This window comes from Mustela lutreola, chromosome 15, assembly GCF_030435805.1.
Source record: "Mustela lutreola isolate mMusLut2 chromosome 15, mMusLut2.pri, whole genome shotgun sequence".
NCBI lineage: Eukaryota > Metazoa > Chordata > Mammalia > Carnivora > Mustelidae > Mustela > Mustela lutreola.
The window spans coordinates 3030588-3039220 of NC_081304.1; the positions used below are offsets into that span (position 1 = coordinate 3030588).

The following is an 8633-nucleotide window of genomic DNA, read 5'->3' on the forward strand; positions in this document are numbered from 1 at the left end:
GATGGAAACAGGCTGCACTCCTGCACCTGTTCCCTGGTGGGAGAGTTAGACTGGCCCAGAAGCCCAGGGCCCCAAGCCAGGGGCCTGAGCCCAGCCCCCCGCAGACGGAGAGAAGCGGCAGGCGAAGACGACAGCTGGGGGCTGGGAAATGGCCAGGAGTGTGGGTATGGTTTGGGTCTGGCTCTGCCACTTGCCAGCTCTGGCCTGTGAGGCTGCTGCACCTCCGTGGGCCTCCACTTGCTCATCCGTAAAATGGGGGGGCGTGACACCCACCTCCTCGGCTGGGTTTAGACCAGCGTGGCCCAGGGTAAGGTGCTCAGGAAATGTCAGTCGTCTTTATCATTACCTCGAATCCTAAGGCCCTTTCCTCCCCAGGAAGCCTTTCCACTGGCTGCTCTGGGGACGGCCAGGACAGGGCAGCAGTGGGGATCCACCCCAGGGCAGAAGCTGTGGGGCAGGAGGTGAGAGGAGGCTGCGGCAGAAGCCCCGCCCCTCACGGCTGCGAGGACCCTGCCCCGAAAGCAGCCAGGCCTCCTAAGGGGACAGTGCTCGGATGCCTGGGCTCTGTCTTGTGCTGAAGCAGGGGCGCCGCCAGAGCCCTCATCCCGGCTGTGGGCCTGCAGATGTCCCTTCCTAATGCCGGCAGAGACTGCAGACTCAGAGCCGCAGGGCTGGGGCCCCGGGCAGGCTTGGTGGGGAGGGGTGGAGTCACAAAGACAGATGGATCAGGAGTGACTTGGTCCCTGGCATTTAGGGAGCAGAAGGTCAGACCCGGTCAGGCTGCAGCATCCCGGGAGGGGCCGGGTGCCCTCTGCTCGCCCTGCCTGCAGAAGGAGGGGTCCAGCCAGGCGTCTGCAGAGGGCCCGCCCTACGTGGGAGGCCCCGGGACGGTGTGACATGGGGAGAGAATGGGGAGACGGTGACTGCGGTTGTTTGGCTTCTCTTCCAGGCTGGAAGCTGAACCCCGTGGTAGGCGCCGTCTACGGGCCTGAATTCTATGCAGGTACAGGCTGGAGCCATCCTTCCGGGCCGGTGGGGGGCGTGCTCAGGGGGCGTGGCCAGGCGGGAGGCGTGGCCGGCGCGCGGGCTGGGGCGTGGTCGCGCAGGTGTGGCTAGGCGGGGCCAGGTGTGGCTGCCCCCGGCGGACCCTTTGGCCTGCCCGCACTGTCTCTGGGCCTTTCCTCTCACCGCCTCTTCTCTGGCCCCCTTTCCTGCAGTGACGGGGTTTCCCTACCCCACCGCGGGCACAGCCGTTGCCTACAGGGGCGCGCACCTACGGGGTCGGGGCCGGGCCGTGTATAATACGTTTCGGGCTGCGCCGCCCCCGCCCCCCATCCCAACTTATGGAGCGTGAGTACCTGGGGACGCACCGGGAGGGAGGCGTGGAGAACGGCCCAGGGGGTGCGGGAGGGAGGCCTTGGGCAGCCAGAGGGGCGAGGCAGCCTTTCCAGAACTGCGGGGCGCTGTGGGAACCCCCAGACCTTCACACTACAGTCACCCCCATATCGTACCCCAGCCCCATCCTGCCATGGGAACCAAGGGCTACTGGCATTTGGGGGACATTTAGAGCCCCAGCACCTTGCTGGATGATTGGATGGGGTCATGGTTGGCCCTTGAGCTCAGCGAGGGCCTGCTCTAAGCTCTCTCTGGTCCATTCCCCTGGGCCCAGTGCCTTCTGCCTGGATTCGGGGAGCAGCTGCCTGGGCTGGGCTGGGGTGGGGGGAGGGTAAGCAACATGGGCCGAGGGGCCCATGGCTTTGTGGGAGAACGGAGCTGACCAGCAAGGGTGTTACTCTATTGTTATACCAAAACAGGGCACTGGAGCAAACGCTTGTTAAAATGCCAGTCCCATGGGCAGGGCTGGCACCCTGCCCCCTCCCTCCGCAGACACCGGAGCCGGCCTACCCCACCTCTCCAGCGTTCCCACCACTCTCTTGTCCGTTTGCTTCCAGGGTCGTGTATCAGGACGGCTTTTACGGTGCTGAGATTTATGTGAGTGCGCCCCGGGGGGCTGGGGGCTGGGTGCAGGGACAGCGGTCCAGGCCTTCAGCTGATTTCCAGGGTTTTCCCCTCCCCCACCCCACCCCACCCCCATCCTTGGAACCCGGGAGGATGAGAGTGCTCAGGACACGGGGTCCCTCGGACCTCGGCATAGCTGAGCCTGGGCTGTCTGTGCCCACTTCTTCTCCGGTCCACATGATGCTGGGTGATGGGGAGAGGGATGGCTCTCCTGTTTCCCTAACCACACTGGGGTCACTGAGCCCCCGTGGGCACCCACGTTGTCTGAGCAGTTGCCCATAATTCAACAGTCCCTTTGTACCAAGGTCAAGACGTGATCTGAGTCTGCCCTTGACCCTTCCCAGGACCCAGGAGGGCACCCGGAGTCACTCATGGCTTCTCGGCGCCCCCGGCATCTAATTCAGGGGTTCACTGGGCTGGTGGCAGGTCTCTGGGCACTGGTCATGAGTCAGAACCACAAACACAGCCAGACATATCACTGGGGCCCACCGGTGTGTGTTGAACCTGTGCCCACTCCCTGCCCTCGAACCAGACCAATGTCTGCGGGCTGTAGACCTCCGGTAGACCAGAAGCTAGGTGTGCGCAGGCCTGCGCCGGCCGGGGCTCTCGGGGCCTCGGCAAAGGTTGGAAGATGTGTCCGCACCACTAAGTCCCTGTGCTGTCTCTCCCTCCCCCTTCCCCTGCAGGGGGGCTATGCAGCCTACAGATACGCTCAGCCTGCAGCGGCCGCAGCAGCCTACAGCGACAGGTATGGCTGGGACCGCGATGGGGGTGAAGAGGGACAGTAGGACCATGGGGCCCTGGGCAGGGCGGGTGGGCTCAACAGACAGGAAGACTTCCCCACGGCCCAGGCCTGGGGCCTGGTGGCACAGGGTCTCGACTTGGACGGAGGGGAGCATGTCTGAGTCCCCTGAGCCCCCGAGCCCCCGAGCCCCCTATTTCTTCAGTCAACTTCCTACTGGCATGGCTGGGGGAGGCCGTGAACCCCAACCCCAGTTCAGTTCTCCTCTGACTCCCAGCCCTGGAGGCCTGACCCCCCCCCCAAGTGCTGGAGGCGCCCCCCCCCCCCGACTTCCCGTAAGCAGGAGAGTTAGGAGGCCCCACTTCTGCCCCCAGATGCCCCTCTGACCCCGCTCAGGGCTTCCAGGTCAGAGGCCCCTTCGTGCTGAGGAGAGGCTGTGAGCGCGCCCTCCTTGCCGGGGGGCGTGGTACAGTGTAGTGACACCAGGGGGGCGGTGTGGCCATTTGAGAGCTGCCAGCCCCCTGGCCAGCTGCAGAGGCCGGGGGGTGGGGTTAGCTCTGGGTCAGGAGGGCGGGATGCAGGGGCTGTCCCAGGGGTGGCCTGGCCTGGCACACGGGCACAGAGTCCTCCCACCGGGCACGTGCTGGGCTCGGGCCTGACGGCCACCTGTCCCTGCCACCCAGGGGCACCCATGGACCCACACCATCTCACATGGGGGTTTATGGGGTGCACGGCGGGCCCAGCCTGCCCCGCAAGAAGCTGGCATTTCACACACGCACTGAACAGAATGAGAGGAAGGTCAAGGGGCCACAAGACACTTTGTGGTGACCTCCCTGCCTGTCCCCAAGTCCTCTGGTCCTGCCCTGAGCCTCTCCGCAGCACCCTGCCCTTATTCCGGGGCTCGAGCTTTCCTCCACCGCAGCTCTGGGAGGGCCCCTTTTACCCTCTGTGCGGCCCCTCGTCAGGGTCAGTGGACACTGGGAGACGTGAGAGGGTGGCCAGCCGCGTTCTGGACGCTTCTTTCTAAACGTGCAGAAAGGCTGGGGAGGTCATGCAGGGGCGGGGGGCAGGGCCGGCTGGTGGGTGGGTCGCCCTGGAGGCAGCTCCCGAGATGTCTGGGCGGCAGGGGGAGACTCGCCCGCCGCTCACCCGCTCCCTCCCTGCGCCCGTCTCCCTAGTTACGGCAGGGTCTACGCGGCTGCTGACCCTTACCACCACACCATCGGCCCTGCGGCGACCTACAGCATCGGAACCATGGTAAGGAGGCGGGGCCGGCCCGGCCCTGGGCACCAGCTGTGGCGAGGAGGGCCGGGCGCCGCAGCCGGGAAGGGGAGGGCAGGCCCTACGAGTGACGCAGCCCTCTGAGCGGCGCCCGGAAGGACCAAGGCCTAGATGGAAGTTGGGGGGAGGCTGTGCCCCTTGGTGCCCCCGGGGACTTCGGGGGAGGCAGTTCCGTCCGGATGGGCAGCTGCCCAGTAAGGACCTCTGACCCACTGGGGAGCACCCGGGACGCCAGCTATTCCCCGTTTTCCAAGGCTCCAGAGGCCAGGAGGGCCTGCGCGCCTCTCGTGGGGGGGTGTTGGCCGCGGCCCGCGTGTCCTGCCGTCCCTCCTCCCCGCCCCGGCACTGACCTTTTCCTCCCTTCAAGGAGAGGGACCGGGGCTGCCCACGGCTTCCCCCACAGGCCCCGCCGTGGCACTGTAGCCGGCCGAGCCGGTGCGCACTCCTGGTGGGCCAGTGTGTGTGTGTGTCTGTGTCTGTGTGTGTGTGTGACCAGCTGTGGACACATGCAGCCCAGCTCACTCTGTACCCTGAGACCTGCTTCCAGGGGACAACTGTCTCCTTGCCCACCCCCAGCTTCTTAGCTAGCGTGGCGTCCAGCATCAAAGATGAACACATTTCTCCGGGGCGGGGAAGAGGGAGGTCCAGAGCCAACAGAGACTCCCTGTTCCTTCTCCCTTGGTTTTGATTAACCCCCTCCCAATTTTTGTTTTCTCTTTTTTGATTTTTAACAAGTTCCTGGCATCCCCAGCAGCCCGCGGCGACTGCGGCCACCCCCACCCAGATGGGGGCCCCACAAGTGCAGTTTGCGAGCCCCTTGGCTCCAGGGTCAGCGCGGCCTCTGTGCGGCTGCTGGCTAGAAGCTTTCATTCATTCACAGAGGGGCTCCCTCAAGTTCTCGTTTTTATTTGTAAGAGTTTCTGGTTTCTCCCACCAAGTTTTTCCTGCGGCATTTGCCATCTTCTTCGTTTTTCTGTTGAAACTGGGGAGGAGATTCCTCTGGAGATGTCTCCGATCCAGGGCAGCCAAGGGACACGGGAGCACGAACACCAGAGACCTGTCCTCCTCAGCAGGACGGAGGCTCCGGCAAGGACCTGAGGGAAGAGCAGGGACCCCAGCAACCCCCTGAAGCTCCAAGGGGCCAGGCGAGCAGGCAGAGCCCCTCCTGGCAGAACCAAGGCCTGGAGAGCCCTGGCAGGAGGTTCCCTCCCGTCCTGAGTCCTGCTGACCCCCAGGCACGCAGCCCCCAGGGGGTGCTGAGACCTCCCTCGCCCCCATTAAGGTGAAGGGGGCCAGGAAAGGGCCAGGCCTAAGAGGCATCTCCAACCTCCTTGTCCAGGAGCGCTGTGGCCCATGACCCTGGCAGCCCCCTGGCCCCCATCACCCCCAGCATGGAAGGACTAGGCCCAGGGCCCCCTGATGCCACGAGAACCAGCGCTCGCTCCCCGCCAAGGCAAACCTTCACAAGGGGTCAAACAGTGGGATTTAGTGATTTCTTTTTGCCCGCCCTGAGGCGGTGCTGACTGGCTGTTTGTCGTCTTTGATGTTGCAGGCCAGCCTGTGCCGAGGAGGGTACAGCCGCTTCACCCCCTACTAGCAAGAGGGCCCAGCCCCTAGCAGCACTCACGCTGACCGCACAGCACACACCAAACCCAGCAGTCCAAAAGCAGGCACAGCCACCGGGAGGACAGTGCGCCCCCCCCAGTCAGCGGCCCGCGACGCCAAAGCCCGTAGGGTCCACCTCCGGCCAGCGGGTCTCCCTGCCCCTCACGATGGCGTGTGTGTCTTTGACCCTGGTTGCCCCTGTATGTCTGAAACCTTGCTTCCTATTTTGACTTTGTTGATGATGTTCCCCCCAAGCCATTTCAGGTACAGTATGCACACGCGGGAGGGGCTGGCCTGGGCACAAGACCCCTCCCGGAGAACTAGCAATAGAGCCCGCCAGGGCGACCCCCAATTCCCATCCCCGGGGCTATGGAGCCACAGAAGACACCCACAGCCACTGCCCCTCCCCGGGGTCCGGGGAGTGAGCGCGAGCTGCTGACCAGCGCAGCGGGGTTTCCGGCCCGGACCACGGCCCCTCCCACCGCGTCTGCTCTCCTCACCCCAGAACAGCTGAAACCTAACGTTTGAGGACGTTTCCTGCCGAAGCGGTCACAAGACACAGTGCAGGCGGAAACTGCCATGGCCACACCGGCCTCAGGGCTCCTTGCTTAGCCTTTGTTGTAATAAACAAAAGTGTAGGAAGAAACACCCCGACCAGAGCCAGGGCCCTCGCCTGCCTGCTCCTTCCAGCAGCAGCTCTCCCCTCCAGCCGTGCTCTGCAGACGGCACCCCGTCACTGCCAGAGATGGGGTCCCGGCCAGCCCGGCACCCTTCCCCTTCCCCAGGCCTGGAAACGTCCTTCATCAGGGTACCCTTGAGAAGGGGTGAGCAGGGGAGGCGTGGTGGGGAGGCCCATCGCCGGCCTTCTCGGCGACACGGCACTCGATGCCAGCCTCCCGTGCACAGAGGCATGGTGCTTAGCTCTGTGGCTGAGTGGCCCCATGATGCCCAGGGTTGTAAAGGGCCCTGGTGGGAACATGCTGGCCGGGGCCCACGGGCAAAGCCGAGACAGCCCAGGTAGCCTCATGGGGTAGGCTGCCCAGTCGGGACGGCGCCTTGCCTCCGTTCCAGGTGTCTCAGGCCAAGGAAGCCCAGGTCCCCTAGCGTGCCAGAGCTGGCCTTCCGGTGTCAGCTAGAGAGTGTGGACCCCCGCACCCCCGCCAGCCAGGACACACCGGCTCTTAGCTGCTAGCCCCAGCCAAGGTGCCGGACCGCCTCACTTTTCACTGCCAGGAGCACCGCCTCCTTCCCAGCCCCTCACGGCCTGTGCCGTCCACCCACCGCCCTCTGACTTCGCCCCCCCAGAGCCAGCCAGGCCCCTGCTCCGCTCGGGCCAAGTCCAGAGGCGGCACCAGCCAGCTGCTCCGGCCGCCCCTTCTCCCCCGCACCGGTCCCCACGCTCTGCCCCGGAGAGGGTCGGCTTCCAGTTCAGCTCACGCAAGATCATGGGTTCCCAGAAGCTGGGCCCCGGGGGACAGGTTGGGGGGGGTGGCGCTAGGATGGCAGGGCCCCCGCCCCCTTCCTCCCCGCACGGTCGCCAGGCCTCGTCTGTCCTCAAGCACGCCTGGCGTTGCTTCCGTGAAACTGCAAGTCCTGCCTTTCTGTTTCTGTTGTAGTGAAAGCCTCCACCGTTTCCTTCTGGGACCATGAAGGGCAAAAACAAAAAACAAAAAACAAACAAAAAAAATCACAAAACAAAAAAAACAAAAAAAGATGTTACGATCCAAGCAACAAAACCAACCAAACCGAGAAGCATCCACCACGTCCAGGTCGCGCCAGGCGCCGCGCAGCGCAGCGAGGGAACTCGTCGGCGGCCCCGCCCCTCCCCGGCCACCGCGGGCCGCCGGCACCCCTCCCCGGCCGGCGGGGAGCGCAGGAGGGGACAGGCCTCTTCTCTACCCAGTCTTCCTTCCCGGGCCCCCGCTCCCAGGGCACGCGGGCCCCACGAGGAACAGGCCGCAGGCCCGAGCCGGGAGAGCAGCCAGCAGGACTCGACCTTTGTTGCCGACTGTGCCAGCGGAGAGGACGGCTGGGCTGGGGTGGGCGTGGGGGGGGGCAGCTGTTCGTTCCCCGGGTCTCTGGCTTCAGCCGGGGCCCATCACCCGCACGTCCAGCTGTCGGCCCCAGCTCTCCCTTGCACCATGCCGCCAGCACCGTGTTCTGCAAACCTGGTCAGGGGGCTCGCAGGCCACCAGAGTCCGACGGGCAGCCCTGGGGTCTGACCCCCAGCACCGAGGGCTAACGTGGTTCCAGAACTGTGGGACGCCCAGACCCCCTTGCTCCACGTGAGGGGGCTCCCGGGCCGCCCAGCCAGGATCACACCTCAAACCTAAGAGTGAGCATCAGGGCGGAGGCCTCGGGGCCTAGGGTGAGCTCGGACGGGCCCCAGCTAGCCTGTTTCCTGTCCCCTTGCGGGGGGGCAGGCTTGGGCCTGGTTAGTGGGAGGGAAAGCCGATCCCCTGCCACCTGCAGGGCCAAGCCCCCCGCCCCCACTGTCCTGCAGGGGAGCAGAGGGCCAGGGTGGGGGGGCCAGTGCCTGGCGGCACGGCGAGGCCAGGAGTCACGGCGCCACGGGGCTGGATGGCCAGGCCCGAGCAGGGGGAGAGAGACGGGGAAAGGCCTGGAGCATGGCCTGGAGCACCCTGAGCAGGTGCGGGTCCCAGGGTGGCGGGAGGGCAGAGGTGAGCAGCAGGGAGGAGCCCCCGCCAGGCAGGGAGAGCTGGACTAGGCGACGCAGCAAAAAATACGACCTAGGCTCCCACCACGGCTCCACTGTCTCATGAAACTTAAAAAAAAAAAAAAAAAAAAAAAAAAAAACACCACACCTCACTTTATATATTCAGCATCAGCTCCTGAAGCTCCTGAAATGAGCCCCTTTTCTATTCCTGTTGTACAGAGCCCCGCCCGCCCGCCCCGCCCTCCAGAGCCCCCTGCTGCTCCGCCCCCGCCCCGCCCCGCCCCCCGGCCCCCCAGGACTGCAGCCAGG

General features: G+C 65.2%; 1 protein-coding gene across 13 annotated transcripts in view; it reads left to right on the forward strand.

The window, feature by feature from the left end:
- RBFOX3 (RNA binding fox-1 homolog 3) overlaps positions 1-8155 on the forward strand; it is a 392450-nt gene extending 384295 nt beyond the window's left edge. For 5 of the 13 annotated variants that reach the window (XM_059147636.1, XM_059147633.1, XM_059147635.1 and 2 more), the window contains 6 exons: positions 950-1003; positions 1218-1350; positions 1815-1992; positions 2706-2767; positions 3940-4018; positions 5595-6159. In XM_059147636.1, coding sequence (XP_059003619.1) covers positions 950-1003; positions 1218-1350; positions 1815-1992; positions 2706-2767; positions 3940-4018; positions 5595-5639 — 551 coding nt within the window. In that variant the 3' untranslated portion in view covers positions 5640-6159. Of the gene's footprint in view, positions 1-949; positions 1004-1217; positions 1351-1814; positions 1993-2705; positions 2768-3939; positions 4019-5594; positions 6165-7263 lie in introns of those variants that run through there. The other 8 variants (XM_059147638.1, XM_059147628.1, XM_059147639.1 and 5 more) reach the window with 5 other exon arrangements.
- The last annotated feature ends 478 nt before the right edge of the window (positions 8156-8633 follow it).